The 13,659-nt window shown below is 40.5% G+C and overlaps 1 protein-coding gene across 2 annotated transcripts in view; it reads left to right on the top strand.

Moving 5' to 3' along the window:
- Positions 1 to 12,515, top strand: part of aplp1 (amyloid beta (A4) precursor-like protein 1) — a 37,594-nt gene extending 25,079 nt beyond the window's left edge. The window contains exons 3-17 of one of the 2 annotated variants that reach the window (XM_069656771.1): positions 39 to 168; positions 1,998 to 2,110; positions 2,515 to 2,708; positions 2,808 to 3,112; positions 5,045 to 5,172; positions 5,913 to 5,987; positions 6,652 to 6,810; positions 6,908 to 7,036; positions 7,320 to 7,419; positions 7,532 to 7,699; positions 7,820 to 7,840; positions 7,947 to 8,014; positions 8,118 to 8,183; positions 8,304 to 8,447; positions 9,666 to 12,515. In XM_069656771.1, coding sequence (XP_069512872.1) covers positions 39 to 168; positions 1,998 to 2,110; positions 2,515 to 2,708; positions 2,808 to 3,112; positions 5,045 to 5,172; positions 5,913 to 5,987; positions 6,652 to 6,810; positions 6,908 to 7,036; positions 7,320 to 7,419; positions 7,532 to 7,699; positions 7,820 to 7,840; positions 7,947 to 8,014; positions 8,118 to 8,183; positions 8,304 to 8,447; positions 9,666 to 9,764 — 1,899 coding nt within the window. In that variant the 3' untranslated portion in view covers positions 9,765 to 12,515. Of the gene's footprint in view, positions 1 to 38; positions 169 to 1,997; positions 2,111 to 2,514; positions 2,709 to 2,807; positions 3,113 to 5,044; positions 5,173 to 5,912; positions 5,988 to 6,651; positions 6,811 to 6,907; positions 7,037 to 7,319; positions 7,420 to 7,531; positions 7,700 to 7,819; positions 7,841 to 7,946; positions 8,015 to 8,117; positions 8,184 to 8,303; positions 8,448 to 9,662 lie in introns of both variants that reach the window. The other variant, XM_069656770.1, reaches the window with a different exon arrangement.
- Positions 12,516 to 13,659: the final 1,144 nt, after the last annotated feature.

Here is a 13,659-nt window from a genome sequence, read left to right as displayed (position 1 = left end):
TGTGTCTTTGTCGTCTCTGCATGTACCTGCACATCCAGGTGTACCCAGCGCTTACCATCTCCCACATAGAGGAGTCAAAAAGACCTGTCACCATCCCCGCCTGGTGTAAGAAAGGCTGGGGCCACTGCCAGACACATCCCTTCATAGTGCTGCCCTACCGCTGTCTGGGTAAGAAGAACACACCTCCAATCATGCCATCTGTTTCATAATATAAAGATGTTTTGAGGGGTTGGCCTTGATTCAAGACAAAGTGGTTTTGTTAGAAGAAAAAAATGCAGCAAAGATGTTTACCAAGTCAAAACAGAGACATTGCAGTTATGTCACTTTGAACTTTACACCAACAGGACTACTCTGTGGAAAAGTTTAACGTTTAGGAAATACACTTGTTCTTTATATATTTTATTTTAGCTTATCTTAACTAAGCTTACCTTAGCCTAGCCTAGCTTAGTTTATCTTATTTTATTTTATTTTAGCTTATCTTAACTTAGCTTACCTTAGCTTAGCCTAGCTTAGTTTATCTTATTTTAATTTAGCGTATCTTATCTTAATTTAGCTTACCTTAGCTTAGCCTTGCTTACATTATCTTATTTTATTTTAGTTAAGCTTAATTTAGCTTACCTTAGCTTAGCCTTGCTTACATTATCTTATTTTATTTTAGTTAATCTTAATTTAGCTTACCTTAGCTTAGCCTAGCTTAGTTTATCTTATTTTGTTTTAGCTTATTTTCATTAAGCTTAGCTTAGCCTAGCTTAGATTATCTTATTTTAATTTAGCTTAGCTTATCTTAACTTAGCTTACCTTAGCTGAGTTTAGCTTAGCTTGGCTTTGTTTAGCTCAGCCCAAACAGGGGAAACACTTGTCTAGTTCTATTCAAAGGTTTCAAAATCCACCAATTAGCACCTTGAAAACTCACCAATTTGTAAAATTGAAATTAATTAAAAACGACAAATTGCAGTATCATTTTTCAACAAATATTTACATGTAAAACATATCAATGCAGTTATCTAACTCTCTATTAGAAAGCCAATACGTATGTTTCCAACATGTCTAACTGTTTCTTTCCTGAGTTTATTGCATGAGATAGAAAGGGCCAGGCCACATTCTTAGTTTAGAGAGGTTATTGCAAACATTTTGACAATGATTATATTTGGATTGACTGTTTTTAGTAGGAGATTCCTTTAAAACACAACACGTTCTTACACTCGACTAAACACACAGTGTGACACATCCATGATTCTGTCAGAGCAGAAAGACACTGTAATATCTTTCCACTTATACACACGCTGACTAGATTTTCGATAAACATATTACCTTTCATACATTGCATTTCTATCATTTGGATTACAACATTTCCTTTGCATCAATTGTATAACTATAAGAACTGCAGACAGGCAGTGATAAAAGCAGGATGTGCAGTTAAACAGACAGCATTGCAGAGAGGCCCTGCCTGCTTTAAGCCACTAGGGGGGCAGATAGGCTAACAATGGATGATTGAATGAATGAGTAATAAACAGTGAGTCACCCTGGATTCATGAGGCATTTTTATTTTTGCGCACAGCGCTGTAAACTGGCTCTAGCTTGTTTGATTTCTGCTGCACTGCCTGTTGTACACTTTCATTTATACATGAGCCCTAAATAACAGTGTGAAACAACAGAGCTGTGTAAAGAACAAGTCTGAAAAGAATACACTATAAAGACTGTGAAAACAAAGAAGCCTGTTTTATATTCAATTTAAACAGGCACATTTGTACTTTATGTCCTTGACTTGTTACTGTAGCTGCAGTTTGTCTGATCAAGTGCTTGAACACGTAACATTTATACTTTCTGTCAGTCCTAATTTAAGCACCCACCAAAACCAAAACTCGTTCTGTTCTTATTAAATCACTTGATGTTCAATGTTCAGACACAGAAATGAGGTCTGCTTAAATCATCAGTTTGACTCTTTAGATACTCCTGCTGCTAAATTTGACCTCACTTTTTCTTCGTCTCTGCTGCAGAGGGCGAGTACGTGAGCGAGGCCCTGCTGGTGCCCGACCGCTGCCGTTTCCTCCACCAGGAGCAGATGGATGCTTGCGAGAGCTACGTGTACTGGCACAATATTGCAAAGGAGGTGAGATGGGCAGATAAAAGTTGTTTAGACGAACAATAACATTTTTTTATTTGTATAAAGAAGGCTTACTGATAAGGAAAAGAAACATTTTCAGCCACGTTAAAGCAAGAGGATGATTTGTATGAGACCTTGGTTGAATTTGTAAATGTTTTTGTTCACAATGAACTCTCCAGTGCAGATCTAAAACGTCTTGCGAGCGAGCCAAAATAGCACAAGCAGACTAGACTAGACAGGTCTGTTGTGGTGTGTTGTGTATCACGTCACACTTCATCAATACGCCTACCTGAGGTGTTTGTTTCAGAGAAGGCTCCGTTGAACCTCAGATGATAAAAACAGTACGTTTTTCCATGATTTTATGCACAAAAAAATATGAATATTTTTGGACCTGTTTGCCTCCCTCTCAGGAGTGCGCTGCAGACAATCTGGAGCTCCACAGCTACGGGATGCTGCTGCCATGTGGAGACCACTTCCGGGGGGTGGAGTACGTGTGCTGCCCAGGCCGAGGGAGCTCCAGCGGGAAAGGAGAGACGGAGGAGAGAGACCCCCCTGCTGGTCCTCAGACTCTCACACCTCAGGCCAGCGGAAAACTCAACTCTATGTGAGATGATTCAGCCTGACCGCACACACATGTTGGCGGGTGAGAGATTGTGTGTTTGTCGTCATTGGAGTGTTCCACTGTTTTTTTTTTTTTTCACAGCACCAAAGTGACGGCCCCTACTCCCAGCCCCTCTCCTGACACAGACGTGGACGAGGCCGATATGGAAGAGGAGGATGATGAAGTGGTGGAGGAAGAGGAGGAGGAAGAAGAGGAGGAGGAGGAAGTCGATGAAGACGAGGCAGATGACGAGGAGGAAGAGGAGGCCATCGCTGTGAAAGATCCAGAGGAGTATGAATACCCCATTGACTCAGGTCCGTACCAGACATCAGACTATCTGGACTCCTTCTACTACGAGAAGAGCCACAAACCCACCACCTCCGCTCCTCTGATGAAGGGTGACAGCTGTGAGTCTTCTCTGTGAATCCTGCACTGAGTGTTAGTTGCTGTGGTTAGCAATGTAGTCTGATGAGTAAATAACCGCTCGCAGAGTCACTCCTGCTTTCTCACTCTTAATCGTTCTAAACGTTATTGTGCAATGCAAGTCTCCTGCACTTGTACTGTCAGCCAGTAACAGGAGGATAGCTCTGTTTTTAGACGTTTTTCCCAACACCTTCCCACACTCAGCTGCTCTCTCTAGATATATACAGACACTATAGTTACTGGGTCAATTATTAACACCCACAGCAACCTCCAGGCCTCAGTAGTGTTCAGGCAAGTGTGAAAAATAAATGGAAAAGTAGACCACTATTAATTTAGGGTCAGGTATTGTTTAGTTCAGCAGTACAAGAACAAACTTGGTGCTACTTTCACTTTTGTTCCTCTTTTGTATTACGTGTCATAAACTGGGTAATTGTTGTTGTTCATTTTACAACTCTTATTTTGAATTCAAAGAGGAAGTAAATATGCAAAAAATAAAAGAGTTAATGAAACAAGAGTAAACTGTTGGATACACATTGTGATATTTACTTACCATGTGTTTCTTATTAGACTATACCTATTTTACTAGCAAGGACCACGCCACAACAATATGCGTTAAAATGTTTAATGTAAGTTCAGGAAGTATATAAGTTAAGACGAATGTATGTATGTTAAAGATATAATCTTGAAGATTTCAGTTTCGTTCTATTTGGCGGCACCTAAAGGCGATAAACGGTAATTGCAGGAGTACGCTTCCCAATTTAACCAGACGTCGACAGTTTTCTCCCTTTGTAACAGTTGTAACTCTTGATTTTCCTCGCTGACGGTCGCTTTCCTTTTTAGACTGTTTGTCTTCATCTGAGCGTCAAATTTGTTTCTTTTTCTTTGGATTTTCACTTTTTGTTAGATTACCGTTTACTTGTAACACTTGCAGAGACCGTAAAAGCAGCCGCTTAGCTCCGCCTACCCTCTCTGGCAGACCAACCACTGCTGGGTGATGGAAAACGTGTCACTAACTGGGCGCTGTGAATGTCGCCGCTGACATCCAGTCCGTAATAATACTATATACTGCAAATGCAAAGGCTTTCATCAGTGGGCCATAGGCTCAATCACCGTTGTGTTACCTCATTCAGCGATAGATTGTGACTTAAGAGACGGGAAGGGGTGAAGGTGGTGGGGTATCGTCTATAAGGCAGGATGCACTGAAGTATCAGAGTGGGGGTTCTGTCTCATTCATAATCTACTCGAGCTGATGTTGGCCCAGACTGCACCTAGAATTGGACAGAGATACTGGAGAGGCATACACCAAGTTGAATGTGAAGGGATGAGGAAGGGAAAGGAGGGTGGGTAGGTGAGACAAAGTAGGCTCATCAGGTGATTGTTGGTGTGGTTTTAGACGTGGTCTTAATGAACTTAGGTTAAAACATTAATTTCATTTAAAGAAATAATTTAATAATAATTTTAGTCAACTTATTCAGTTTACTTCAAGTCTGTTCAGGCCTCCCAACAACTTTCACATTTGTCCTCAGCAAGTCTAAAAGCAAATTTCTTCATCACACAAATATGATGAATTGCCTTCAACTAATCCTCAACTTTGAACTTTCAGATTTTAACAGAGCTGTTGCACTTGCATTGAATTAATATTGTGCATGTGCTCATGAACAAAGCCATATAGAGTAAACTGTCTTACCCAGAGCAGTATCTCATAGCAGAATGGGAACATTTATTTTGGCAGTTTATCAATAATCTTCCTTTTCCAATATTTCGATGAGTTAATTAATTATCTAATGATGAGTCTTTACTCTGGGTTCCTGCACACATTCTGACCGGCCTGTTTTTTCCACTAAAGGATAATTGCTGTCTGGCTCTTGCATTGTGACTGACAGTAATAACATCTGTTTTCTGTCTTTCCCATCTAGTGACTACACCTCGGCCCACAGATGGCGTTGATGTTTATTTTGAAAAGCCAGTGGATGACACTGAGCATGCCAACTTCCTGCGTGCCAAAACAGACCTGGAGGAGCGTAGAATGAAGCGCATCAATGAGGTGACTTTCACGGGGCTACGAACAGGCTAATAGTTTGTTGGCGGGCATGTCGGACTTTTGACAGCAGACTCATTTATCCAGCATGAGACTCCCTAATCTAATTCTGAGAACGACAGGGGCACCGGCCTGTGCATGTTCTACCTGCATGTAGGGGAGCAGATCGATGCAGGACAACAGGAGGGAAAGTTGTTATCAATAAACTGCTAGTATACTTTGCAGTGTTAGTGGGAGTTTCCTATATGATGGAAGTTAAGGTTATTTATCACACTGCATATCTGACTGTGTGCGTGTGTGTGTGGGTTTGTACGTATCAAGACAGCAGTTGTGCAACTTCAAGACTTGCTTTTTTCCTTCTGGCTGTCATATCACAAACCACAAATAAGGTTTCTCCCTCATTATCAAAACATCTAGCTCGACAGTGTTGATAGGCATCATGTCTTTACAGATGCACAGTTATGATTTGTGTAATGTTCTTCTTTAACATCCCTTCCTCATGAAAGAGTCAGACAATAATGTCTGCATCATGATGTTTCTCACTTTTATATCAAACTTTCCTCATAACTGTTTTCTTCTGACGAGCTTAACTATGTAGCTTTTATGCTAACTATTGCCCCCCCAGAGCAGAGCAGGCCACTCTGTGTGTGCTGTTTATACAAGTCCACACCTGTACCCAGTGTTTATTATATAAAGGTCAATGGGATACTTTTATAAAAATAAACCATGTCTCTTTAAATCCTTAGATCATGAAGGAATGGGCAGAGGCCGACAACCAGTCTAAGAATCTGCCAAAGTCAGAGCGACAGGCCCTGAATGAGGTACGCAGATAATCTGCTTTTCTCTTTTATTTAGTAGTTTAAAGTGACAAACTCTAAGTTCTCAGTTTCGTTCTGTTTGGTGGCACCTAAAGAATTGTGTGCGGCAGTCCCAATTTAGCCACATGTTGGCTCCCTTTGTCACGGTTGTAACTCTTGATTTTCCTCGCTGACGGTCGCTTTCCTTTTCAGACTGTTTGCCTTCATCTGAGCGTCAAATTTGTTTCTGTTTCTTTGTATTTTCACTTATTTTTGAAGTTGTATCTGTAGTCATCTATCTTTTCTTTGTTTGTTCAGCCATAGTAGATTACTCTTTACTCGTAACACTTGCAGAGAGCGCAAAAGCTGCCGCTTAGCTCCGCCTACCCTCTCTGGCAGACCAACCACTGCTGTGTGATGGAAAACGTGTCACTAACTGGGCGCCACACGTCACTAACTGGGCGCCCACATTTTTTCCGCAAATGTCACCACAGACACCCAGTCTGTAAAAATATACTGCAAATGCAAACACTCAATCACCATTGTGTTACCTCATTCTGCGATAGATAGTGACTTAACAGACATTTATTTAAATGAAAATCTTCAAGATTATTACTTTAGATTGTCTTGTGTGAGTGTAGCAGATTTACTCATCCTCAAATCTACTCCTTTGTCTTTCCGCAACTAGCACTTCCAGTCTGTGCTGCAGACACTGGAGGAGCAGGTTGCTGGAGAGAGGCAGAGGCTGGTGGAGACTCATCTTGCCAGAGTGGAGGCCATACTCAACAACAACCGGCGCCTGGCCCTGGAGAACTATCTGACCGCCGTGCAGTCTGATCCCCCTCAGGTTAGTCCAGCCTAGAGAACAGAGGAGGCGAGAAATAGAAACTTAAACGTGTCCGGCATTTCCTGACTCTGTCTCTCTCTCCATCTCTGTCCTGCAGCCGGAGCGCGTGCTGCAGGCTCTGAAGCGCTACATGGCTGCAGAGCAGAAGGACCGCAGACACACACTCAGGCATTACCAGCATATTGTGGCTGTCGACCCCCAGAAGGCTGAGCAGATGAAATTCCAGGTGTGTGTGCGATAGTGTGTGAGACTTTTGAGATGCGAGGCTCCTTTCTGCTGACCGTGAAACGTACAGAACATTTTGTGCCACAGATAAGTTAATAAATCCTGAACTTGCAGAGGTGAATCAGCCTCACATCTTCTTTTCATCATACTTTGATCAAAGCCAGACTTCAAATCAGCTTCAGAAATTTCACTTGATAATTTTTTTCAATTTACTTTTCATTCAGTTAAGGAACCTGTTCAAAAGCAAAACTTTATATATATATATATATAATGATATTTTGCAGGTGTACACACATCTCCATGTAATTGAGGAGAGGATGAACCAGAGTCTTGCTCTGCTGTACAAAGATCCCACCTTGGCTGAGGAGCTGCACGATGATATCCGTAAGCCAAACTATTGTTATTCATCATTTAACCAGTCATCAAATCTAAACACCCCTTTGTGTGATCTCTGCTGAATATTTATAGTAATTATTGTTTTCTTTTTCACCTGTAGAGGAGCTGGTCAAAGCAGAAAGAGGAGACATCAGTGAGCTCATGACCACCTCCTTCTCTGAGACGCGCACCACTGAGGAGCTGCTGCCGGCTGAGAGCGAGGAGGAGAAGGATGACGAAGAGGAAGAGGAGAGAGCTTTCCAGAACAGGCCTTATCCTCCCCGCGTTGGTACGTATCCAAACTCCTCACCATAAACTCACCATCTTTAAGTTACATGTAAAATGATAAATACTTCTCACAGGCTGCTTTTTTTAATTATGCTTGTTTCCATCTGTTTTTCCTCTAAAGAAGTGCAAACTAATAAGAAAGGTAAGCCAGTTTGCAATGTCATTAAATCATTAATGTTAATGTTTACAATGATTTCAGTGGTTTTTCTTTAAGCTAAATGTTTTAACCATTTTGTCTTCCTCCTCAGTGTCTGCAGTCGATGAATACGATTATACCACATCTGAGAGAGGCCCTACCTATGAATATGAGGAAAAGGTAAGATGATGCTCAGACACACGGTGCTTTGAGACATATGTTATCTTTTCAATTATTTTGTGTCACAGTATTTCCCTTATTCTAACAAATGACCTCTTTTTAGATCAACACCTCTGTGGAACTCAAGCAGGTGGTCAAGAAGCCTGATGAGATCGCGAGAGATGAGCTGGTGAGGCTGAATATGATACAACCATAATGTTTTTGTGTTGGGAAAGGGTTAATGAAGGATTCATTCAAATTAAAATGACCTGTTTCCCTTTGTCCTCTCTTTTAATGTCTCTGTCTGTAGCGACCTGATGCCTTGGAGACATTTAACCGTGGCGCCATGGTGGGGCTGCTGGTAGTGGCTGTGGCGATTGCCATGGTGATGGTTATCAGCCTGCTGCTGGTGCGCAGGAAGCCATACGGCACTATCAGTCATGGCATCGTAGAGGTACGACTCCACACAGGCCTGTAATTTAAGCCCAGAGCAGTGTGACAGCACGACACAGTTGGTCTTTGGCGTAACAGTTTAACTAAAAACTGTGATACATTACTGCCTACAGTAACACTGTTTAAAGCACAACAAAGTTTTTTGGATTACTTTCTTACCTTTAACCTATCAACTTTCACATTTATCTTATACTGTTGGAGAATTCTGTTCACTTTATTGTTGGCTGAAATATACAGCATCTTCTTAATGTACTAAAATGTGTAAAAAGCACTGCTAAACTTTAAAAGAATAGTTTTACATTTTGGAAATATGCTCATTAGCTCATCATAAGATTTCTACCACTGTTACATCTGCAAGGTCAGCAGCCAGTTAGCTTAGCATAAAGGCTGGGAATATCGGGAGACATGAGATGACTTATTTTAGGATTATTTTTTAGCTGGAGCTATTTTTAAAAGATCACATCTTCCTACGTCATGACAGCTAACCGTTAGCTTACTGATGTTTAGTCAGAAGGTGTCGCAGCCTATGGTGCTTGTATGACTCATAGGCTAGCGTCAGCCTTACGGAGACACATTGATTGATAGACACAGACAAATCAATGGCGAATTCAGACAAGTTGTGTTATGTTTTTCTATGGGATTAGGTAACAACGAGAAGGACAGAACATTACATTATTAGCACATAAACTCCTCTAAAATGGGGAACTGACGTTTTTGCACTTAAATTTTTCTTCTGATTAAACAAACAAGATATAAGAAAACTAGTTTTTAAACTTCATGGGTGCTGGTTGATATATTTTGTTGCCTTTGGACAGTGTCAGACTGGCTATCTCCAGTTTTTATGCTAGGCTAAGCTAACCAGCTGCTGGCCTTAGCAACATACTTCCTGTACGGTGTGGAGATTTGAGAGTGGTTCTGATCTCTTGATCTTACTTTCTGCAAGAAAACAAATAAGCTTATTTTTCAATATGTTCAATTATTCCTTCAAGAGGGCGTTGGTGATTAAACACTCTACATCACACTACATGTTGATGGCGAGAGATAATAGCAATAATTTTAGCTTCAAGAGCTGGACCACAACCCAAACACACGCCATTCACACCCTACTCTCACTCAACATACATTCCACATTCAGTCAACTAATTATGCTTATCTCAGTTGATGGTGTGGCCCCTGCTTTTAGTGTGTAATAATCTAAACTTTGTGTGTCTCGCAGCAGGTCGACCCCATGCTGACACCAGAGGAACGACAGCTCAACAAAATGCAAAACCACGGCTATGAAAACCCTACCTACAAATTCTTTGAACAGATGAACTGAGGTTTTGGGGCTGCCAACAAGTCATGCCTGACCACTTGTTTTGTCCCCCCCACTCTCTCTCTCTTCCTAACAGTGGTGTCCCAGCTACACTCCCTTTGACGATGTGTTGCAAACATTATGTAAGTGAATAAGTAGGGGGTACGTCCCAAATCCATTGTAAATGACCAACAACGACCTGTCATCATTACCAGAATGTGAATAATGAGATATGATACACACTCACATCACCTATTGTAACCTAATACTCCTCTGGGTTAGAGTCTGAGCATTGTTCTTTACATTAGCGGTGCCACAGCGTTTCATGATCACCTCATAGACAGGAGAACCATCCCAGTGGCATGACTTGACCTGTTGCCCCTCACTAGAAACTGAACGGTGCATAATGCTTTATAGTATTTATTTTTCAGTAGTAGTCTCTTTGTTTGAATTGTACCACAGTTAGATATTCTGTATCTGTGTAGACAAGTGTGAGTGAAAGCCTAGTCAGATAAAACCACTCAGTGAAAGAGCAAGCTAGCTCGCAAGCTAGCTAACAAGCTAACCTTACCCCAAGCGCTACTGTAACATTGGATAACACCCTAAATATTAAGGGATGTGGATTTCTGAGATATTTAGGCTTTGATTTAAAACAAGGAGGCCAAAAAAACAACACTAGCAGATACAGAACTGTGTGGTTCAAATGACATGTTTTTGACTTCTGCCCTCAATACATTAGGAATAATTTGGCAAAATATACCAAATATTCAATTTAGCTAAGTTAGTCAGTGAATGAGTTTATTTTCTTTGTACTCGTACATAAAGAACTGTAAAACAGAATAACCAGAAGTCCGTTATTTTACTGAAAGCATGACAACTTGGTGTATGACGCTGCTGTATTTATTTGTGTTGTTCTCGTCATTGCTTTTTGAAAAAGTCAGAAATGTCACCGTTCAAAATGGACACTGTAAATAACGTACGAAAAACATACTACTAGATGTAGACATTTCTATGATTAATTTGCATCGATGTAATGGAATAATGCATAAAAAATAGTACATTGTGCTGTAACGAGAAGGAGAAACATTTTCCTAACATGGCTGATTGAAAACGGACTGTTGTAAAAACCAGCACAAGACAATGACACAGTAACTTCTTTCTGAATGTATTTAAGGTAGACGTTGAGATTCCATCTTCTTTTCAGTAAACGCATCATCCCCCTAGTAGAGCGAGTAGTGAAGCCAGACACGTCCACCTGACAGACTACATGCCCGACGCCCTTCTCATCACTTCCTGTAGCAGCCTGGTCATTGTCACATTTGGCAGGTGTGTGTCAGAGCGGAGAGGAGCTTAGACTTTAGGCGTGTTGTGATGTTCAGAGCAGCGGAGTGTAAAGAGGCCACAGCTATAGTCATGTGAAGTGTCAGTGTGTGTAGTAAGTCCTAAAAACAGAACACACTCAGGCATGATGGTAGTTAAATATGCTGTGAGTCTTTAAATCTGTTGACACATTTGGACCCAACAACATTGAATGTTAGTACTCTATAGATGCTATATTTAAGTTACTCTCCTCATAAATAGCTTTTCACCGAATGACTCATTGTAGTTTGTCATATTTATGATCAATATAGTACCCTGTATAGGTAAGTGAAAAAGGGATTGTCCCCTTTTTCTGGCTGATTGTTAACTGCTTAGTGTGTCAGATTGATTTCCGTTAGACCATCATGGTTGAGGAAGGTCACATTGTGGGATGTTGCTTTTTGCTCATCAGTCTTTAACAGTAGTATAGATACCAAAATCAGTTCATTAATTTATTTAGTACCGATGGGAGTTTGCTTTAAAGGCCTGCATTTGTTCCTTAGGAGGAAAAGTCATTTCCTTATGAGTTTGTTTTTTGTAAAGTTTGCTTTAAAGAGTTTGAGCATCGATCTTCTGTTTCTCTGGTTCGGCAGGTGAATTGCAGGTTGTGGTTGTGTTATGACAGGTGAAGAGAAGTCATAGCCCTTGTATAATTTGTACAGCTACGTTAGTGAATGAAAACGTTGTATGTTCACAGTTTAAGTCAGTTGATCTTGTAATGATACTACTGAAACCATAGATGAGAATAAGCTTGCCTGTGTTTCCCAAACCAATGAAGGTTTCCTACCAGCATTTAGCAGACGTAGAATGGTGTAAACTGTAGTTACTCAAATCACATTTGTACGTACGTCCTCTGTCAAATTCTAGACTTCTTTGTTGGTCTGTCCCCTTACTTCCCCATGAAATATAAACAATGTTATTGAGATTTTAATTGCTGCATTATTGCCTTTTACAATGCTGTGTTTTGGATGTAATTATTCTGTATTTTTTATTTATATGTAATAATCAGTTGGATCAAGGGTCATGCTTTTCACCTGTAATGTAAATTTAGGGGCTTAAACATTTCTAACATTCAGACATGTGTAATAGAGACAGACATACGGCCTCTTCCTAATTGACAAGGAGTGGCACTAAGCACAAGCAGAACCAAATGACTCAATTTGTGTACAGGTTGCTAAATGTTAGACATCGACTGAGTCTGTCTGATTTCAATTATACTGCATTGATTCTTGGGAAGTTGATAGCATCATTGCGAGAGCTGTTCTTCATTTTCATTCAGACCTTTAACCAAAGACATGCTCCACAAATACGCAGACAGAAACCAATTTGGAAAAAAAAAAGTTGTGTAACTGTAAATCTGAGAAATTAGAAGTGATCAAGATCATAAATAGTGTAATAAAAATGAATGACCCATTACATGACGTCTCTGTGCTTATTGAATTCTTCTTCACACGCAGGTTGTCACACCCTCTGAGAAGGCTGGCAACATGTTCACACAGTTAGGAAACTCCATTCAGTCATTTACCTCTCAGAGGCCACAGGCAGGAGATGGAAAATTGACCCTGATGAACTTTACGGTGTAAAGCCACAGTCAGAAGGGGAAAGTCTTACTCACATAGGAAAATCAGGTTTCTTGTCACCTGTATGTCCTCAGCTGAATTTCTTTGGAAAAAGAAACCTAAGGTATTCTTGAGGAATTTGATTTGATTCTGCTTTACAAGATAGATTCATCACTGAATACCCAAAAGTGTTGCATGAGATGTGAGTCAACAGTGTTTAACCCAGATTAACTCATGATTGGAAGGAAGATGCCCGGGAGAAGTAGATGGCTTAAGCTGATTTTTCATCATAACCTAGCTTAGGAGAATTAACATTCTCTGCATGAAGTCATCTTAACTCTGAAGATCCTCCTTTCGTGCTCAATTATTTCACTCACAGTTTCTGCAAAAAGTTACCATAAGACAGTATGTGTGGCTGATTATTCGTCACCAGCATTCAGTCTTTTGCACCTCTCTGACCTTGGCTTCCTTGGAAACAGAGCTTCACTTAAGATCAGAAGGCACCAGTTAATGTAGTTCAGATGAAAAACCAGGTAGTGTTGTGGAGCAGGGGTCACAGAGGTGTTGTACTTTCTGAAACTACTCTACAAACACCTCCCTTTTGATCAACACTAATAACAGATTTACCCTGAAGAATCTTCTGAAGTCTGTCTCAGGAGCAACATCAATAACTTTTAGTCAAAACATGAACAAAACAAACACAGCTCCATTGTTAAAATCATTTTAAGATAGTATAAAGGTTGCATGATGTAAACCAGATACAAAATACATCTGAGGAAGTGATTAAGTGACTTATTTAGATCCAATTGTAAATTGTAGTTAGAGCATTGCTCAATCCATCAATATAAACTTTACTGATAACCTTGAATGACAAAGATTGACATCTTCAACATGAGCAATGGCATCAGGTCTCACCAGTAACCTCTACTGCGGCTGCTAACAGGGACCTCAGTGAGGGAAACTCTCAAGTACATAAAAAGCCCTTTAACATTGGGAGTGTT

The sequence above is a fragment of the Semicossyphus pulcher genome, unplaced genomic scaffold (assembly GCF_022749685.1).
Source record: "Semicossyphus pulcher isolate SPU_LCO1_2020_fin unplaced genomic scaffold, fSemPul1.0.p SCAF_9, whole genome shotgun sequence".
Taxonomy (NCBI): domain Eukaryota; kingdom Metazoa; phylum Chordata; class Actinopteri; order Labriformes; family Labridae; genus Semicossyphus; species Semicossyphus pulcher.
The sequence above is the reverse complement of the archived record's forward strand: the minus strand, read 5'-3'. Positions and strand labels throughout refer to the sequence as shown.